Below are 21,713 nucleotides of genomic sequence, written 5' to 3'. Positions count from 1 at the left end.
TACATTCACATATGCATGTTAATGGGTTATGCTTTAGGTAATGTGTGCAGTAGTGGTACGTGTGTAGCGTTGGAACGGGAGCCTTTCTTCCAGGCCAGCTCTCTTTTTTTTTTTTAAATTCCCCCCCCCGTAAGGCTTCTCCTTGGCCGATACATTTGTGCTGTCGATATTTCCCAACATCAACATTTGGCACCTGGTTTCTCTTATGACTTCAGCAGCTGTAGATCTTTTGTTCCCCCCACTAGTCACTCTGTGGCCAGTGATCCACACCCACAAAAAGGGCCTTAAATCATACAAAAGCCATTCTTTGGAGCCGACGGCTTTATTAAAAAAAGCAACATTCCTTCATGCAATGACCAGCTCTTTCTGTATTCTGAACCGCTGCACTCTGAAACAGTTTGTTCCCCCAAATCATTAGCAGCAGACTGGGAGTTTCTTTGTTCTTCATGCTGTCGTTCCTTTATCCCCATGTGTTTTTATCTCTGCCCGAGACACACGGGAAGACCCAATTCCCCAGTTTCCTCTTTCCAAAATGCGACACGACCGTCGGCCTTTTAATATCTGAAAATCCAGATTTGGATTAACGTCAGTATGCGAGGGATGAAATGAAAGAGAGGGAGGGTTAAAGAGGGGAGGACAAATTGAGTGAGAGGAAGAAGTGATAGAATGAGCGAAAGGCTTTTAGATTTAAAGAGGAGGAAGCTGGCAGTATGTCTTTATTTGCAGAGTAAGGTTGGGGGTTCTGAGAAACATGGCTGGCAGGTTTTTTTTTCCTCCTCTGATCTTTGACATGATAGATGTGAATGCACCGATATCAAGCAACACAGGAATGCACGGTTCTTAACGGTGTGCGAGTTTCATGATTTAGTGCAGGTTTTTAAATGCGCTCAGCAGTTGTCTCTTTAGTTGATTTCCATCTTGAATAATACTTAAAAAGATTCACGTAAGGAAACGTGGTTAAAATTGGACACATTTAATCGGATTATGAATTTCCACTGGTACAGTAAAGGGCTGAATTATTTGACTTTTAAATGGCCTGAATGCAAACAACATATAAAGCAATCATCTCTTTATAAATCCTGCTCTGTTTTCAGTCTCAGTTGTTTGGCTAAACAGAGGCCCCAGAGGGGCAACTTATCATTATGCCACATCAGTATTGCACAGGCCCGTTCAGCCAGCCTGAAGGAATAGTTAATTTAGATGACAGGAGTAAGTTAACACTGAGTAGATTTGCTCTCCTGGAGAGGATATAAAATTCATAGCATGAAGCTCACTGTTAGTCAGATTATTCAAGCGCCTTTGAGCTTGATCTTCAAAGAGCTCATTTTTTTGTATAACCTTGCCCTGGAAATTTAAAAATTGAACGAAGAGAAGAAATTGGGTGGAAAATGGCAGGATGAGGTTAGCACTTGTGGCAGCGTCTGGGCCATTCGGGGGCTGGGAGACGGGTGTGCGCCTTCAAGACTGGAAACAGGCCTGTTCACCTCACTGTCTTTGAATGTTCCCTTTAGAAGAGACACGGTCCCTGCGTAGACTTTACATAAATCATAAGACTCACTTAGTCGTGAGTGTTCTTTCACATTAATGCCCCACGTAAATTTCAAGTCTCTCTCGCTCTTATTTTTTTTTCTGGTCCTGCGCAGCGCCGGGCTCCTCTGGCCCCCTCGTATATATTTTGGTGTCCGGTTCACTCAGTCGTGTTGAGTCTACAGCGAGGGGGATTTTGCCAAAGAGCCCCTGACATGATGTTATCACAATCATTCTCGCAAATTATCGAGTTCTCCGGCCACGCTGACAAAATGTTGTGGTTCTTGTTGTAAATTTGCCGCCGACTCTTGAGTGCGATCTGATAATGTAGCATAATATTAGTGCAATTCATTATTTGGTTTTCTTCAATTTTGCCGAAGCACAAAGCTGAAATCCCACAGGGCAACAAAATGTCAACATTAATAACACTTAGGAGTGACGGGACATGAATCAGCTAGATGAGCTTTTACGTCGCTCCGGAGCCAAATTTCAACACAGAGCGATACAACATCAGTTTCTAGCAGGGGAACGCGTGTAGAAACACTGATGCCCCGTGCCAGCCGTGTTTGTAGTGCATTGTTTGGACCCACCCAACTCCCCTGCCTGTTGCCAAGTCTGCTTCTCTTTGTGTCATCATTAGATAAGCAGCCTCTCCAAGACTATCTCATCATAATGAGGGTGCCATCTGAGGCAATCACCCAGGGAGATGGTCATTGAGTTAAGAGGGAGGGAAGGGGAGGGGTAGAGCCAGATAGTGCTGATAAAAAAAGAAGACTAAAAAAAAAACTAAATGAAGTGAGCGGAGGAGAAAAAAAGCAGGGAAAGAGAGAGCAAGACGGATAATGCGAGGAAGAGAAACAAAAGCATTTCAGAGGAAGGGAGTGAGTTGAAACGGCAGACTAAGCGGAGATGGAGATCATTTGGGGAATTCCAAAATTAGAGCTGCCATCATATGCACCCACACAGGCGCATGCCCACACACACACACACACTCGAGCACGCATACAGCCGTGTGCTTAGCTGCCCAGTGTTAAGGTCAGAGTCACACTCTGTCTCCCTAGGTCATTATCATGGGCCCTAAAATAGACGGCCAATTGTATCGCGGTGTCTGAAGTGAATGTGACATTGAATAAACAGCCCTCAACCCTGAGCTCCTCGCTCAACTTAGGGAACGAGCGTGCGCTTTGAAACAAATGCAGAGAGGCTGACACGCACACATGCACCAATATAAAAATGGACACACACACACTGAGGGAGGCATTTAGCTCACTGCACTACCAGCAAGTAGTGACACATGTGGCTCAGAGGGAGTAAGCTGCTGGAGGAGTTGGCAAGCAGCTGGAAGTCTTGCTGGCATGCCTCACTGCTAAACTATGCACAAGTAGAAACACACACACACACACACACACACACACACACACACACACACACACACACACACACACACACACACACACACACACACACACACACACACACACACAGAGGTTTGACCATGTTTCTTCTCTTCACCTCAGCACCCACCTCCCTCAGTAGACTCTAGAGTTGTTCCATTCATTTGACTTCGCTTTATTGTGTTAATGAGACACACCATTGAGAGAAGCCGGCGGTTGATTGAGGATGAGAACGGCTAATCACTGGAACAACTAATCAGTGCTTGTCGTAAATATTGATTAGTTCTGTGCGTTATGGACGTGCTCATTAACTGGTGTGTCATCTTCTCCCCCACCCCCCCCACCCCCACTTTTCTCTTCTTTACCCTCCATCAATGTCCTCCCACTTCTTCTCATTCTCTCTCCCTCTCTTTTCCCCCCCACTTTCTCCTTCTTACCCTCCAGCAACCTCCAACGGTACAGTCGAGGGCCTCGAGAACCGGGAGGGAGGCGTGTGCAAGAGCCGAGCCATGAAAGTCATCATGAAAGTCGGGCAAGGTAAATGTGCGCTCACCTCACATGTAGAACACAATACAGCGCTTCTGCCTCAAAGCCATGTTTCACTTTGGTGTGACATTTTCATTTAACGCCGTGCGTTACTAGTGTGACACGACTGCCTCCAGCCTCCGACCAGACCTGCTCTGCGGAGCTGTTAAGTTACGCTAGAAAATAGATTGGCCACCAAGGTTAATATTATTGTCATTTTTTTTTATTTGACTTCTTTGAGGGCAGTACCTAATTTATTGAGTTGAGCGACGTGGCGATGATGGGACTCGATAAAATGTTGACATCTAAACGAGCTGCTCCAGATAAAATGAAATTAACATTTACAAACTAGATTTGGACTTTTCTGTGTATAAAGAGGAAAAGATGATCTGATATTAACCTGTTATTATTTTTTTGTGTTTATTATTCTAAAATATTTAAGAAAAAAATCAAAATAGTATTGTTAAAGCAGTATTTTGTGGTAGTTTAGGAAAAAATATAGTTGTAAAAGAAGATAGTAAAAACACGGCGAGATCATCAATATGAACAATTTTCTAAAAAAAACAAAAAACTTACCAAATAGTTAAAAAAAAAAAAAGATATTTAGGCTAATTAAGTACAAATTGTTTACAGTTATGCTGAAAGTTAATTCCAGTCGTTTTCAAATTTCATTCAAACATGTTAAACTTTGAATTAATCTTGACCTTGGAAATAATTATTTGATACTTTCTTTCATATCTTGTAGCTTTTATCAGAAGAAGTGTTGTATTTTATTATATTTCATCAGTTATTTGATGAGCTGTTATGGAAGCTTCACATGTGAAGTCGTTTGTAGCTTTCAATTAATTGTTACAAAATTATGTATTTTTTAAACACAATTTAAGAAAACGTTTAATTATTGCAAAAAAATAAATTCCAGTTTTAGGCATCACTTTAAAATCAGTAGCTATCAATTCATTTTGGACTCTAGGACAGGCTGAAATACTGCAGTTATTACCCCTTTGATATCTGTGTTGCATTACATAGTTACAGGCAATATTGTAAATCAATAACCAGGAATACTTTATAGATTACACTATTGAATTTTCAGGATTTGTGTGTCACTGACCTGATTTGCCACCCATTGAATTCCTGTCATCATTTTCAGTTGAACAGAGCAAAAAAAAAAGAGAAAGAAAGAACTACCTCAATATAGATTGTCATTACCATATAAAGTTACATTTACCCTAATGGTTGATTTTATCCATTAGCTCATCTCTACACTCGTACACTAGTTTTGAATACATCCATATCCACAAACAGTTTTTGCACAGTGTGGAAAATGAGATCCCGGAGGAATAACAACCAAATGAGAAACATCTATGAGGAATGACTCCAGTTCCAAATTGTAAAAAAAGGCCTCTGATGTTCCTCGGCTGTGATTCTTATGCAGTAATCACAGAACGAAAATGTGTTTGAAATTGGTACGTAAGTGCACGGTCGGGGCAAGTCATCTAAAAATGCTAGAAGTAAACAAGCTCACTTTGTTTGGATATCTTTGGTCGTAACATTTGGTTTGCATCATACATTTCACTTTTATACACAGTTTTACTTGATATGTGGACATCCATATCCTGAGCTTGACAGACTACAGTACACAGATGTGTTACTCTGTAAACATTTCCCCAATCCTCAGTTTGGTTGTTTTGACCGAAAGAGACACTAACCACCATCTGAGAGGAACATCTGCCTGCCACAGTGATCTGATTCCAGCTTAAAAGCTCGATCCCAACATCCCGTCAAAAATAAACTCGCTCAGTCTCGCTGAGAAATCTCCAGTGTGTGTGTGTGTGTCTGCAAATTTGTGTGCAGATATTTGAATTCTGGCTTGTGAGATGACAGCAGCATATCCTGGCAGCCGGAGAAAGAGAGAGAGAGAATAGAAGCTAACAAGCTGCTGATGCTAGCAAGGTCTGAGTGGGAACAAATTCAGCAAATACAGTGAAAAAAACCCACAGCAATCTCACAAGGAGACAGCCATTGCATTATCTTTCCATGTAGGTCAATTTGAGCATCCAATAGCCTGGGATTGCAATCCCCTCGCAGAATGACAACACGGATGCATGAGTGCGGGGTTTTACGCCACGCTATTAACTGGGGGGAAACAATTTCATCGTTTAACGTTAATCAAAGTTGAAAGGAAATGTCCTTTTCGAGGAAAGTTCGAGGAAAGTTTGTCTCAGCTGGAGTGTGTTCCTGTACCTCCTGGCTGTTCCTCAACTTCGCCAGAGCCATGCGCTCATTTTCCAAAATGGTCCATAGCGAGCTGTCACTCACAATCAATGTGCCCTAAAAACCTTGATAGAAAAGATGCTGTTGGCCCTGCTGCTACTACTTTTAAATCTATTTCTGCGGGCGGAACTTTTGATGTATAATGTTCCCGTCCAACCCAGTAACTATTTGAAGAAGGTCCTCGAGAAATTAGAGCGTTGACAGGAACTTTGATTTTGCTGCTGTGTACTTTTTCACATTATTATTCTTTTTTCACTAAAGCCAGATGTATGTATGTATCTATCTATCTACCTATCTACCTACATACATACATACATACATACATACATACATACATACATACATACATACATACATACATACATACATACATACATACTCTCTGCAGTGTTAAGTTTAAGATATTACCTTCACCATCTGTAATCCAGCGAACAATTATTAGTGCTGAATACTGGAGTATATTCAGCTAATAACACACCACTTTATCCATATCGACAGGCTTTAACATAAATTCATGGACTTGGAATTAAATTACTAAAGAAATCACTTTTTAAATTAATACACAAATTGAATACATTTGGCTCAGAGATTGATCTACTCCATGGTTAAATGTAATTTCTGCAGTATCTTGACATTTAAATGACTCAACTTTAAAATCTTCAGTGGACTAATCATTACAGAAAGCAGGCCTTATTTACACTCCTATACTCGTATCTTCTGCAGTCACATAAGGCTTTGCTTTAGCAAACGCTAAAACCTGGGCTCCGCTTGCTTCTGACCCCAGATGCTGTCGTGTTTGACTGTTTGCTTCACATTCCCTGCGTATCTGTAGCTCGAATGCCAGCTCCTCCTCTTGCCAGATCCCCAAGATCTTCCCATATGTCCCCTTGTACTCCTTTTGCACTTTCACCACGATTGTATTCTGGTGACTCACTCCACTGTGAGATATGTGCACATTCTTCTAATGCTACATTTGCATTGCATTTCCATTTCACTGTGACAACACGTCTGGGCAGAGTCACGTCGAGTCATCCGTCTCTGCCACATTGATATTTAATTGTTTTTTAAATGCCTCGCATTCTTTCCTTTGTCTTCAAAAAGAAGAGAAGCCGATTGGAGGGGGGGCGTTTGAGGGGAAGCAGGAAGTCTATTTTTTTATACGTACGCTGCTGTTCAGCACGCTCTTATCCCCTCCGCTACACTCGTGTCACTCATGTGCTCATTAGAAATGTGTTGACTCACCGCCTCGATCGCATCTCCCCCTCATGTTTTCTCTCCCTCTCGTCTTCTCTCCCCAGCAAAATCTGTCTTTCCCTTCTATCGCTCCATCATTGTCTCCCTCACTCACTCGCTTTCTCCTCCTCGTCCCCCACCTTCCTCCTCCTTCTGGTGGGTTGGCAGTTCTGAGGTAGTTGCTGTCTGCATAGCTAAGGGAAATGTCAGCAGTACACGCTCGAAAAATGGGTCAGAACGTTAGAACACTCCCTGCACATGCTCAGTGGTTGACACAGTGTTGTGGCTGTATTCATGGAGTGAATCAGATCACTGTGTCCTCTCATATCCTCTGCCATGCGTGAATGTTCCCACTTCTCACTCCTGTCTTTCCTCATCAATTATTGACAGCGCACAACAGCTCACGCCTAAGGTTCACCACCGCTGCAATCAGTAAGCAGCGATGGGCTGGTGTGGACATGGAGAACATGGGGGAACAGTGCGGTTTATGCTCCAAAAAACAGAAGAAGAAGAAAACGAATTAACGCTCTCATATTTCTTTCCTTCTTTGTTTTCCTTTTTCTTCTATCATATCTGCCAGACGCCCCCCCAAAACCACCACCTCCCCCTGCACTCCCCACGCTGATCATTCTCTACTTTGATTTGGCCAAGCTGGGGTGGAAATAGGAAGTACACTCCTAGACTGAAAGGCTCTTTTCACACACACACACACACACACACAAACTTGCCATGGGGGACTCGAATGTAAATTGCCTCCTCACACGCCCTCCTCTCTATTTCGCACACACGCCCCTTGAACAGCCCTTTGGGCAGATGCAGATAAGGCCTGATAGAGAAGAAGCATCTGATAGTGTACTGTGGCATCCATCTGGCTGGCTACGGTAATAGCTTATAACTGTCTTCTGTCTGCCGACCCTGCCCTTGTAAAAACCACGCTGTGGACCCACCAGTGTTTACTGCACAAAGACTTCAAAGTGTGTTGGCTGAGATCACAACAGACAGAGAGATAAACTGTCTCTTTCCTTTGCGCCTCACCTCAAAGCTTATGCAATCCCTTCCTCTCCTCATCTCCCCCATTTTCTTTCCTGTCCTTCTATTCTCTTCTCAGAAGTCTGCCTCTTTCTGGCAGAGTTAAAGCCGAAGCAATAAATAAGGCATATTATGGCCTTTTAACGTGATGAATAATGTAAAACAATAAAAAGTTAATATATAACTACTTTACCCTCATTCTGCCATGCCTAAGTGTATTGTAAGTATATTGTAGGTGTGTGCATTGGTGTGTGCGCATGGCGGTGTGTGTGTGTGTCTGTCTCCTACGCTCTCATGAATGTGTCAGTGTTGGAAATGGCTGTCTGAGTGTTTGCTGAAGGAGCTGCTGATGTAGATGTGAGCTCGTTTTTTTGGTTTTTTTACAGCAGGACAGGGATGTTGCCGTGTTTCACAGACGCTCGCTAACTTGTCCTTCCTCCTTTTGTGCTTTCATCTTTGCCTGTGAAACACTTTCAACACACGCAAAGATAACCTTCTCCCAACACAAAAGACATATCAAAAGATAATAAAAGTAATCCGTGGCGTCGCAGAGAACGAGTCATTGTAATTCAGCATATGCAGCTCGTCAAGGCTAAGTTATTCAGTGTGTGTGTGCGTTTTATTTCCTACAGTTCCAAATGCAAACCCCGCCGTGCCGGAGGTTCCAGACAACACCATACCCGAGTCCAGTCCCAGTCTGCCTGACCAGGATCGGCCGGGAGCAGAGATACCAGGAAACACTGGTGAGCCAACTGACTGACATTATTACCATAATCTGCAGCTTAACACTTCATTAAAAAATGCTTTCTAGTTTCTCGAGTGCAAATATTTTAGTAAAATAAAGGTTTGTGAAATGTAAAAGAAAGAAAAAAATTAGAGAGGGAGAGAATATTCACAGCCTCCAGGCGTCTTCATAATTAGTCACATTTAGCCTCAAAAGAGAAAGTAAAAAATGAAGTCTGAATTCTCTCATATGGATTTTTCACCCCTCCAGCAGTCCTTTGATTTTGAGGGTCAGCATGCTAACATACTTGTAAAATCACAGGTAATAAAACTACCCAAAAGTACAGGTGCAGTCCAACAACATGAAACGCCACCTTAAACAAATACAGCTCCCTTTACTTATTCATGCTGTACACACAGGGTGTACTGCACCCAAGGAGACTCAAAGACACACTTTTTTTATTATATATCTTTTTAAACCTCATTAGAATTGCAGATAAATGAAGATTAGAGGTAGCGATAATTGAAGAAGTCACATGAGCCTCCTCGGATGCTCTGGGCCCTCCTTGTTTCCTGTTTTTACCAGCACCTTTCATAGCTGCTTCCCACAGGAGGGACCGCTTTTTTTGATCACTCCCCGTGCTAACTTTTTGACTTACTCCACAACTTTCGATGCTACAAACTTCCTCCAAGTACAGACTGTTCTGCCTGTCCCAATGTGATAAGCTGTCCTCATTTAATAATTGCTTATTTGACACTAGTTGCTCTATAAAAAGATTTCCTAATGTCACTTTTCCTCATACCTGGGCTTTTGCCTGTCTGCCATTGTTAGATCAGTGATTATGTCAAGTGAAGAAGTGGAGGTCGGAATGAAGGACGAGGCAATGCGGTTTGAGGGGCAGATATTTCAGGAATGACATTTCTGACAGCCTCTTTTTCCAGCTTTCTCCAGCGACCAGAGTGTAGAAAATTCCTCCAGTTTCTGATTTCGCTGATAAGGCCAGAACCGGTAGCTTTCCTTGATGCCATTTGGTTGCGATAAGGCATGAAAAAAAGTTTGAAAACAAAAGCGGATCCAGCCCCTCCTTCACTAAATGGTTAAGTCCAGGAGTGGCCAGATGATTGCGGAGACACAGTCATTAAGCGAGGATGGCAGTCTCTGGAGTTATGAGACTTTTGTGTGCCTGTGCGGGGGTCACGGACAGTAAAGAGGTGGTGCTGGGAGAGGGGCGAGTGCTGCTCTTTGGCAGCAGCTGCATGCATACATGGAAAACAGATTTGGTTCTTCTCATATTTCAGTCACTGGAGGAGCCAGTCATTCTCTTTTCCAACCAGTAACAACCAACCCTGTCTCCCCCTCCACCCTGAGCCCCTTAAACAAAGGGATCAAATAAAATCAGATGCTCAGATATGCCTTCCTCATTTTTTTCCATATCTCATTTGGCCTTTGCCATATAAACCTTGACATGTCGTACGACTTGCTCAGGCACAAATCCTATCATAGCCGGAATCTTTGTCATGTTGAGTGATGACTACAGATTTCATTAGAGGCCTATTCTTGATTGAGCTGATTCAATTAGATTACATCAATGGGGCTGTTAGTCATGTTGAGCAAACAACAAACTGAGCCGTGCTCGCAGTCGATTCAGACTGCAAGATGTGCACACGACAAGACGGGCTTACTGTAAATGGTCTGCAGTCTCTAAGGGACTATATGAAAATTACAGTGGTGGTGGTGGTGGGTGCTCAGCCTTATTTACCACCAAAAAAAGGAAAACGGAATAAGCTTGATGCTTTTATTAATATTTTCATTGCACACTGTTACCCCCAGCCCCCCTACTCTGTACTTCTGAATATAGTGAGATTAGGCCGATTCCAGCCACCAAATGAGTGAAGCAACAAGAAGCGATAGCTTTGCACCTCCTCCCCGAATGGAAAGCACACAACCACCACCACATATTCTTTACACATGGCCAAATGCAACTCTGCAGAGCGCATGACAAGCAGGTTTCTCATGTATGCATTTGATCTTTTTGAATAATAAATCTCACAAATGCAAAATGTGAAATAGCAGAAATATGGGCCCCCCCCAAAAAAGATAAAAAGACTTGTCGTTTTTTTCTGCAAGAAGTCAGACGGAAAAAAGTATAAATTACGATATTCTCGATTTTCCTGACCTTCTTTCCGCGGTAATAATTTTTTATACAGTCCCTAAACCCCCTTTTTCTCTTTTTATGTGTGTTTTCTAGACCACATGAATCAGGACCAGTCCGGGTCTTCAGATTCAGAGGGCATCCTCAGGTCCAAAGCGGCCCTGTTCTCCGTCATCGGGGTCGGCTGCATCATCTTCCTCCTGCTCATCCTCCTCCTCGTTATCCTCCTCATTAAGATGCGCAAGCGGGCCAGGAAAAACGCCCACTCGCAGCCCCGCCCCTCCGCGCTGTCCCTCAGCACCCTGTCCAACCCCAAGCTGCCGGGGGGCACGGCTGGGACGGAGCCCAGCGACATCATCATTCCGCTGCGGACAGAGAACAACTACTGCCCTCACTATGAGAAGGTGAGCGGCGACTATGGCCACCCGGTCTACATCGTCCAGGAGATGCCGCCGCAGAGCCCCGCCAACATCTACTACAAAGTCTGACGCGCTTTTGCGCAGCCGGCGTCGCGGTCAGGAGATAGAAAGAGAGAGAGAGAAGGAAAAAAAGAGAGGAGCGCTTGACTTATGTTCGTGGGAAGGACACTTTCCTTTTGCATTTTCGGGGAACTTGATGTTTCTTCAAGCCCGTGTTATTTCTACCACCTGCTGCACAAATCTGGAGAACCGTGCACTGACCAGTAACCAGCGGGGTTAGGAGCTGACGGATGAGAGACAGAGGTTTATTCTGTTTGTTTGGCTTGCCTGACAATCCCCACCTTCTTCCCTCCTCCTCCTCCCCCCCACTTTGCCTCACCTCCCACCTCCCGTGCCGTTCTCCCAGCTGTGTTCTGACCGCGAGGAGGGTGGGGTTGCGGGGTGGGAGACACCAACAGATGGAACTCAAACTTTGTCGTTCGCTGTCCCTTTGTGGGGACGGGATATAACTTATCTCAGTTCCCCAAAGTCTGCTCTACACCCAATTAAACACACCACCCTAGCACACTAAAGCAGGAGCAGGCAGACGCAGGCCCGAACACCGCTCGGCCTGCAGTTTGTGTGCAAGTGTTGGAAAAAAACAAACTACAAAACAAACGTGTGTGTGTGTGTGTGTGTTTGTGTGTGTGTGTATGCGTGCATTTCTGTGCATGTGTGCGCGCGCGTGTGTGTTAGTCGGGGCTCCGTGCTGGGCCAGGAAACTCTCCAGATAGCTCAGGTATCAGACACAGTGTGTGAAATAATGTGTTCCTCTCCCTTCGCACCTCTGATGTTTGCCTTACTATTTTTGATGGAGGATTTCCTTGAACCCCGATTCAGTTCACAAAGCAGTTGTATTTTGTTAGACTTTTCCTACAAGTGCACAATGTATAGAGTTACATAGAGCGCCATTATTGCTCCATCTTCTCATCACCCATATCATCCACTGCTCCCATTTTTTTTCTTTTCTTCTTTTCCTTCCCCGTAAGGAAATACCTTGACCTGGACTGCTGATGTCAAGGTGTGTATGTGTGTGTATGTATGTTTCCAGGAATACTCCTATCTCTGCTGGCCTGATATGAGCTTTACCATTACAACTTCTCTGTGTGTGTGTTTTATCAGGGCGTGTCTTCCGTTAGTGTGTTTGGACATGTCCAGACCCGTTTGGTATCTGAGAAGCCTTATTGGCTTAGAGGTAGAACACTAGGTTACTGTTGCAAGCTTCAAAAATGACACACACAGACAGAACGACGCGCCTGCAGAGAGACAAGCCCGAGCTCTTGCAAAACCCTTTCAGTGCTCCAGTTGGCACTGATCTTTACTGTGTCTGATGAGCTTTCAGGGCGATTGTTTTTAAGACAGCAGGCAGGTTGATATTTGTTTATTCTAGCTTTTGGAGCCACAGTGTAAGCATCAAACAATTTCATGCTCGCTGCCTGGGCAAGGTGGGCGTAGGCTGGCACTGATTGGCTGGCCTACATAGGTAGGATGCCCTATATATAAGTTGGATGGAGAGCTACAGCTGAACACAGAGCTACAGTATTATCAGATGCCAATTGGCTGCCATCTGTGGATGAGTCAGTGGAGTGCACAGTTAGCGGTGTCGCCAGCGTGTGACTAATCTGTGTGCCATCTCCATGCCCACACTCACCAGCCGGGGAGCAGAGAGAGTGAGAGCGGCGGCTAGAAGAGAAAATGTTCCTGTGACTTGGCTATAACCTGTGAGGGTGATGGCGGTGGGAACGAGGGGGTGACGGGTGAGGCGGAGGTAGCTTTTTTAGCGTTCACCCCCCCCCCCCATCCTCTCGCCAGTTGTGCTGTGAATAAAAATGCTGCGCAAATTATTCCACAGTCAAGGTGTTCAGCCAGCGAGGACACTGCAGACCAGCTATCACACAGCCCAGGGCAGCGGCACCGAGACAGGATTTACTGCTGCTGGATGTGTGTGTGCACGCAGAGGCTCGCTGCGTGAACGTGTGAGTGCTTATTTGTGCTTATATTTGCAGTTTATTTCTGTACGTATGCGCACATGTGTGAGTGTGTGTAAGTGTACCCTTTTTTTTTTTTTTTTTTTTTTGGGGGGACTGTGGAAGTAGGTGCTCCAAACAGTGTGGCTGCCAAAGTACAGAGTGCCGCAGTCCCGGTTAATGATGTGCGAGAGGAGAGGGGAGCAGATAAGGACAGCCATTCCTCGGCACGCAGACATGAGCTGACGTTTGACGCACATGTGCGCGCGCACACACACACACAAACACACCAAGACTGACGGGTCCAGGTTTATCTCCAGTCAAACGGTCAGGCTGCCGGTTAATGTTTATTCACCGGTAGAGACACCCATCATCCGCTGCCACATACTGTTGCCATCCACCGACAGACACTGCTGAGTTAAAAGGCAGCCCAGCTTGAAGACTCTGGGAAGACTCCAGTGGCTTTTTTTTTTTTTTGTGCGTGTCGTTAACCTCAGAGTTAACAACCTAAACAGCTGCTTGTGCTTTTGTGGTCCTGTGTTTTAACTCAGCATGCAGCCCTCAGCGGCCCTCTGCGAAACACATCTAGATCAAATATTTTTGTTTCGGATCGCCACGCATCCGTTCACCTACACCAGCTTAGGGAGTCATTACCAAATTACCACAAACCCATATCTCATTTTCATTCATTCTAGTAAACCACTTAATGTTATTCGAGTTTTTTTATTTTTATTTTTTTTGGGCGGGTGGGCGGGGTGGGAGGGGTATAAAACAGTAAATGTAAATATATGGATAGAGCCCAATTTAAGATGTAATTTCACCCGAACACTGCTCATGAGGACAAAAAAATTAAGATTAGATTTTTGTAATGGAGGATGTTTGTAAATAGCTGTCTTTTTAAAGTGTGTTTTGTATGAATCCTTGCATTTTTTTTTTTTTGGTCTCTGCAACATGTTTTTATTTACTTTTTCCTTTAGAGTTAATATTGCAAAAGTTCACATGAGCTGCCTTTTTTTGTGCAGCTTTGTCCAGTATTGTCAAAATAAAGAAAAGTCTTTGTTACCACGTGTTTTAAAAAGAAAAAAATGGGGTTCAGATTTTTATTTTATTTTATTTTTTACATTGCCATTAAACACAAATTGTACTAGAAGATGTTCAGGACTGAAGCTTTGTCACAGAGTGGCTTTGAAAAGGATGCGTCACGCTGAAGCTGTGAGTGATAAGGCCCTTCCCTGTTGGGGACGGCACTTAATTCTGCATATGAAGACTGTTATTCCACTGCCTTTGAGTTACCTGCACCTTCCACTCCATTATAAGATGTAAAACACTCTGGGCCCGCAAAGATGAATCTTTCCTCAGTTTTAATAAGTCTGTCGGGCCAGACTGAGAAAGAGAGAGAGATGTAGAGAGAGGGAGAGAAAGGAGGAGAAAAGGAGGCCATGTATGAGTGTGTGGCCGTACTGCGCTCGCCAATAAATCATCTGGTTTACACCACTCATTATCTCCCAGGCGGTCCTTTGTTTTAAAGATGCTCTCTCCTTCTCTTTCCCTCCCTCCGCCCCTCTCCTTTGTCATCACTCCCTTCCCAATTTAGCACAAGGATGCTGGTCGCTCGTGGCACGAGCCTCACTGTAGGTTGATTTCTGCTATTGTTCAAAGCCACAGTATTATTTTTCAATGTGCATGTGTAAGCAGAACCTGTTGAATTCGTTTCCCTTTGTTTGAATCACAGCTGTCGAGTTTTTGTTTTTTATTTCATTTTGCCGTTCACTTTTTTTTTCTGCAGCTTCTCAGCATAACCTGTTGGCACCAGCTACAATGGAAATAACGTTCCACCAGTTTGGAAACTACCGCATATTGATAAATAAAATTTTTCCCATGGAACTTGGTCTGGAGTGATGTTTTTCTTTTCATTTTGTCATTCCCCTTCTTCAAAGCCTTATGAATGCAGGCAAAAGATTTAATTTGCCTTCCCACTGACCACCTTCGTACATGGTGGGAGCACAAACCAGTCGCCCACGCTCGAAGCATTTCCCCCTCAGTGCCCCCTCCTCTCCAAACCCCTCCAAAAACCCTCACCTCAGGGGTCAGTGCTGCACAGATGGGTTTGTTCTGATACATTAGTCAGATTGAAATCACAAGCAGGCTTCATAAATTCATATTCGGGGAGTATGGACACGCCTTTTTGCATAGTAACTAATATCCATATCAACCCGCTCTGCCCCAGTGTCCTCCAGAATTACATTTCTTCATACATGATTAAATCTGATTGGCTGCACTTGGCATTTCCATTGCGTTTGTCTGAAATTACAGTCCCCATTTATCCGACTGAGGAGCAAACTCCAAGTCCTTGGTGAAAGTGGAGATGGCATGAAATGCTATTAAAGTGATTGGGCATTTTCTCTGACAAACACATCAGTGTTTGTGGGCATGGCTTTCGTTGTGGCTGATGATGTGAGCAGAGACAGAGTGGGCGAGTGAAGAGACTGATGGCAGAAGAAAGAAAAAGTCAGGGCAATGAGAGGCTTAATGTGCCTGTGGCTTCACTCCCCCCCATGCACATGCACACACACACCATAGCCCTTCACTTCAGTCCACCCACCCAACCCTTGCTGTTTCCTTCTGTGCCCGAGGGCAGGTACATTCATCTGGTTTCCTGGCTCGGTCCCGAGACACCCCCGTAGATCCATGTTACTGTGGGTTTATTAAATCCTTCCCCCCACTGAGCTACTGTGTGTGACTGCATGTTTTTTCTGTGTATGTCTCTGTGTTTGTGACTCTGCAAGTGTGTGTTTGTGTGTGTGCACGGATTTGCCACGGGGGTTCTTCTGTTGTTTTCACTAACACACACACACACACACAAAAAAAAATCCTAGGGAAAAAATAGCATTGCAGCATGCACTGCAGCATTTTTCCTCGTCATTCCTTAAATCAAATATTAGCCTCGTGTCCTCGCTGCATATGTTGCTGCAGCATTAGGAGACTCTCTGGCAGCATACAGTGGTTGTAGTGTGCAGTAATTCATTCTTTTGATTGCATCTCGGTATTGTCTATTTACTTGTCAGCAGCTGAACCCCGTCCTCACGAGTTCCCACTTGATGTAAGTATGTGCATGTCTTATGTTTTTTTAATCGTGTAGCATGGCGGCTGGAACATCTTTATAGATGAAACAAGTCACCTGGGAAAGCAGAAACTGCCAGCAGCTTGTGGTGGCTTGGGAACAATTTAACTTACATATTCATGCATGACCATGAATACTAATTCAGAAGATGACTTCCAAGGAAGATTTTTCTTTTTGACTGTGGAAAAGATTTGAATTATTGGAGAATCTAACGTCACACTTAGTCAGCAAGCCCAACAAGCAAACTCACGTCCTATTTGTGAAATGGAGTTGAACTTTATTTTCAAGCTGACAAAAAAAATGCATTAAAAAATTCACAGCGTGTGGCCACCATACTAATTATTGTCACCAGTGATGTAAACTAAACAAGAGCAGGGTCTTTTAAGGTGAAGAAGCACTGCTTAATGGGTTTTTTTTCTCCCTTTGCACTAAGTAATTTATTTTCAGTTCTGCCGGTGGTTATCTCCCTCAGATTTTTATCATTTCGCTTGCTACGTCGCTGCCTACTAGGCAAGCCTTTTGCAGTTCTGACAAGGCCACGAAGCCACAGATGGAAAAATAAAGTTGGAGAAGAAAAGCGACACCGCGCCAGATGATGGAAAGAATTTAGGAACATTGGTGCGATTCCTCAAACGGTGTAAGCTGGCACCGCATCTTAGTCCCCCCCCCCCCTTCACGTTATTTCACACAATCCGCTCGCTCACAAAATCTGCTGCACGTGCAGATGCTACCCTTGATCTGGTGAAGCAAGTGGGTTCAGAACTCTGCAACTTTTCGACTGTGACCGGGGGATCCAGAGGGAAAGGCGGTCAATAGAGCTCTTAAGTGATTTTGGTGTGCGATCTCTTAATGTTTTTTCATAGGGATCATACAGAAGACTCGTAACTCACACCAGAATCAATATGACATGCAATGGGACATGTTCTTTCTCATGTAATGTACATATACATATTTAATGACTTAATGCATCACTCGCCATTCATAAATAATGCAGGCCTTCTAATGCCTTTCATCACATGCTGCTCATCAAATATCAAGCAGATTTTTGCTCAATCTCAGAGTTACGGAGGAAACCTGAGATGGCACAAAGAAAGGGGAAACCAAGAGGGGAGGGGAAGGGGAAGGGGAGACATGAAAAGAGAGTTCATTAGTCAAACAGTAACATTTAGATCATTCATGAAAGGGCTCATTAATGTGATTCAAATTCCAATCAGCGGGGGGAACTGTGTCTAAACAACATTCCTCTTTAATCCGTCGGAGGGGCAGGAAACGGAAATTCCACTAAAGCATCTTGGTTCTTAAGGGTTATAGTATGTTTCTATTTTATGCTTCACTATAAACACACGTTCACATATGCACAGACACACACACATGCACAAGCACAACCGTCAGCCACATATTGATGGCATTGTTATGACCAGAACATGCCTGATCAGGCCTGGGCCGTGGCAGGGATCCAGGTCTAACCGAGACTCATCAATCATACAGAGTGAGGGAACCAAAGAGACTTGTATGCATTAAAAAAAAAGAAGAAAAAAACCTGGAGAAATAGCTGGGGCCGCTTGGCTGCTGGGTCACAGGTGTGGAGAGCAAGGGAGAAAGTGGGAATTATTCCCTTTCTTTCTTTCCCTCCTCTCCCCTTTAAAGAGAAACGGCTCTTTTTCTCCCTGTGCCGCCCTCCCATGTCTTTGAAAATGCCATTTCCATCCACATTTTCTTCTCCCAATTTAAAACCCACACTTCATTTGCCCCCTCAGCATCAACACCCCTCTCCTCCTCCATCTCCTACTCTCAATTAGGCCATGCCTCGAATCTCAGGCATTATCTCTGCTGGCCATTTATATAACATGACTCCAAAACGCATTTGCACAATTTTCCAATTACAGTATTATGCCTTGAAGCTTTGGTTTGTTCTGTCTCTCTCATTTCCCCCCTTTTCACTCAAACCGCTCTTGATGTGTAACACTACAAAAGAGTCACCCCTGCAAATACAGACACACATTTCTACTTTTAAATAATGGCACCTTTTTTTTCTCTTCATGTGTTGCTGGTGTTTACGAAACTTTACTTTCAGGACCTCGAGCTTAATCATTTGCGCCCTGGCCCCCTGTGACTGACGGGTAGCAAGAAAGAAAGCTTAAATCTTAAAGAATGCCTGGGAAATAAAAAAAATTAAAACACCAGAATATTTGAGAAATGTTTGCATTTCCTGAGTCTGCATGAGTGATAAACAAAAATCTGAAAATGCCTAATCATAAAAAATGTAGATTACTGAAAGAGTAAGAACTCGAGGGCACAGAAGAACGACAAACATGACAAAAAATCACTGCTCAAATGCCCAACTGAGCCAAAAACATGAGAATATTAAGTGAAATTAAACAAAAGTTTTACAACATTGAAGAAATACAAGAAACATTGAATGAAATAGAAACTTTTTTGACTAAATAAACATTAAAATGAGATTTTGAATAGCGATAAGAAACTATTAAACAGAAACCATCAAATAGTGGCTCAAAAACCTGAGGGTATTTAATCTGAAGTGAATAATGAATGAATGTTTCACAAAGTCTCCAGAACCCTTGAGAATACTCTACAAAAATATACAAAAAAATATAATTACCAAAAAATATTAAACACAAATTAAATACAGGCTGAAAAGTGGGGAAGATTAACTCTGGGTGCATTCAGTGAGGGGATCTGACGGCTCCGTAAGTCTTTGGGGAGCATTTGTTGGCACACTCCATAGAAAGAGGGGAAATCAATACAAATTTATGTAAGTGATGACCTTTAACCTTTAATGAAACTCTAAGATGTCTCTAAAACAGCAATGCTCCTATCCGTATGGCATTAATGTCACATAATGGCTAAATCATATACACTCACCAGTCGTTTTGTTAGGCATGTCGACCAAACAGAAGCAACAGAAGCATCAGATGGGGAAGAAAAGTTGATGCCAGATGGGTTGGTCTGAATATTTCAGAAACTGCTGATCTACTGGGGTTTACAGAGAAGGGTTGGAAAGAAGAAAATATCCAGTTGAGCAGCAGCTCTCTGGGTGAGAAAGCTTTGTTGATCCCAGAGGAGAATGGTCCAACTGGCTTGAGCTGATAGAAAGGCAACAGTAACTCAAATAACCACTTGTTACCTCCAAGGTACATGCAGAAGAACATCTCTGAACAGCCAACACATCAAACCTTGAAACAGTTCTCCAACAGCAGCAGAAGACCACGCCATGCGCCGCTCCTGTAAGAACAGGAAACTCAGGGTACAAGCAGCAAAGGCTTACTAAAAACTGGACAACAGAGGACTGCATAAACATTGCCTTGTCTGTTGAGTTTCGATTTCTGCTACAATGTGAAAACATGCACCCTTCTTTCCTTATATCAACAGTCAAGGTGGGTGGTGGTGGTGTAATGGTGTGGGGATAGTTTCTTGGCACACTTTGGGCCCCTTAGTACCATCTGAGCATCATTTAAACACCACAGCCTCCCACAAGTGTGGAGTGTAATGCATTAGAAACTGTTACAATTATATCGCTACTTTCGTTACAAAGGTTATTCAGTTATGTGCACGCAGGGAGCAAAGAAAGAAAGAAAGAAAGAAAAACAGCAAACAAGCATGCTTTCTTTTCTTCCTGTGCACTGATTTCAGTTTATGTGCCAGAGGACAAAAATGACAGAGTGATGTGCATTTTTTCAGGAGTGGAGATGTGGACACTACTTGTATTTTTATTCAACAAAAGGATAACAACAGTAGAATGTAAACTGCATCCAGGACAGAAACACCTGTGTTATGCTGCTAACACAACTTCTACTATTTGCAAGCATCTGCACAGGCAGCATGCTAACGCTAAGCTAACCAAGAGCCTAGAGAGATGTTAAAGCTGAGTGAATCCTGACCCCAGCCCAGCAGCCAGACCCTCAACTTCAACAGGTAACAAGTTGATGAGTAGTTGGGCTAAACTCTCCGTTTCTACCTGTTCATGTGTTTAAAGTAGAATCACTGTGGCGATTGTTTTGAGTTCTTCTTGGGTTGGTTTTCATTTTTGCTTTGTGCTGTCGGCTTTGTATTCATACATGAACACAAAAAAAAGGGGTACCCATTTGTGTTGGTGTGTGGGACCGTAGCCTCAGGTTAATATTGTAAACTAGTAATTATGAGAGAGTGCATTTAATTACTTTATCTCCAGCGAGCAATTGAATAACGTACTGCACTGTGTTTAAGAGAAGTAACGAGTAATGTGTAATATGTTACTTTTTTGAGTAAAAACCTTAACATGGTCACCTCAAGGTGCTGTATGTTGTAACCCCCTATGAAAAAGTACTTGGCAACAGTGGGAAGGAAAAACTGCCTTTTGACAGAAAGAGAGTAGCAGCATTGACCTGCCACAACTGGTTGTGGGTGAATGGAGAGAGACAGGAGAAAATATGTGCTGTGGAAGAGAGGCAGAGATTAAAAATAATAAAGTAATAATATTAAAAACAGGATGGGGCGTTCGCTGTACTTAAATGCCCTCCATGGGATGGAAATGGGATGTGCTGGCTGACACATCTGCAGCAACTGAGTGATATGATGTAAGAATGAACAAGAACCTCTGAGCCATGTTTCCAGCACTTTGTTGACTCTGTGCCACAAAGAATTAAGGCAGTTCTGAAAGCAAAGGGGGGGTTTAACCCAGTGATAGTACCTAATGAACTGGCCGGTGGGTGGATATGGCCTTTGCAGCCACCAGATTGCATCAGATTTAATTAGTGCAACACACGGTGCACTATGCTGTCTGCACACAACATCAAAACACCAAATGAGGGAATATTATTTGGACGAGTGGTCTTTCATCCTTCTAGCACTGCACTAGAGAATCAATGCCGGCAGCACATTGTTGTCCAGCACCTTACTGAGACTGTTAATGTTACCTGTAATTTGCTATCCTTCTATATGTACTTGACATATTTCAGCATTATGTCCTTACCATCATTGTTTTTGATAAATGCTGCATTAAGCTGCAAATAATTAGTCCAGATGTTTGCCTACATTGTGTATGAGTTACTGTTTCAGCTACATTCATGTTTGTATAGTAGTTTGGACTCTTTTCTTCCTGTCACTTTTTTTGCATCCCTACCTTCTGCTATGCATCGGTGGTCGATTAATATTTGCTTTCTTCTCTGTCATAGACTTCAATTCAATTCAATTCAATTCAATTTTATTTATATAGCGCCAAATCACAACAAAAGTCGCCTCAAGGCGACTGTTGTGACTTCAGGTCCCCTTGACCAGTCTGTCTCCTATATGTATTTTCTAACCCCTCCATGTCC

At 43.4% G+C, this 21,713-nt stretch overlaps 1 protein-coding gene across 1 annotated transcript in view; it reads left to right on the top strand.

Annotated features, from left to right (window-relative positions):
* Positions 1 to 15,164, top strand: part of efnb1 (ephrin-B1) — a 58,588-nt gene extending 43,424 nt beyond the window's left edge. Inside the window, exons 3-5 of the mRNA XM_084941405.1 lie at positions 3,366 to 3,458; positions 8,612 to 8,722; positions 10,952 to 15,164. Coding sequence (XP_084797531.1) covers positions 3,366 to 3,458; positions 8,612 to 8,722; positions 10,952 to 11,343 — 596 coding nt within the window. The 3' untranslated portion in view covers positions 11,344 to 15,164. The remainder of the gene's footprint in view (positions 1 to 3,365; positions 3,459 to 8,611; positions 8,723 to 10,951) is intronic.
* Positions 15,165 to 21,713: the final 6,549 nt, after the last annotated feature.

The sequence above is a fragment of the Perissodus microlepis genome, chromosome 2 (genome assembly GCF_051167445.1).
Source record: "Perissodus microlepis isolate ML-2025 ecotype Zambia chromosome 2, ASM5116744v1, whole genome shotgun sequence".
Taxonomy (NCBI): Eukaryota; Metazoa; Chordata; class Actinopteri; order Cichliformes; family Cichlidae; genus Perissodus; species Perissodus microlepis.
This window is presented reverse-complemented; position numbering and strand designations above follow the sequence as displayed.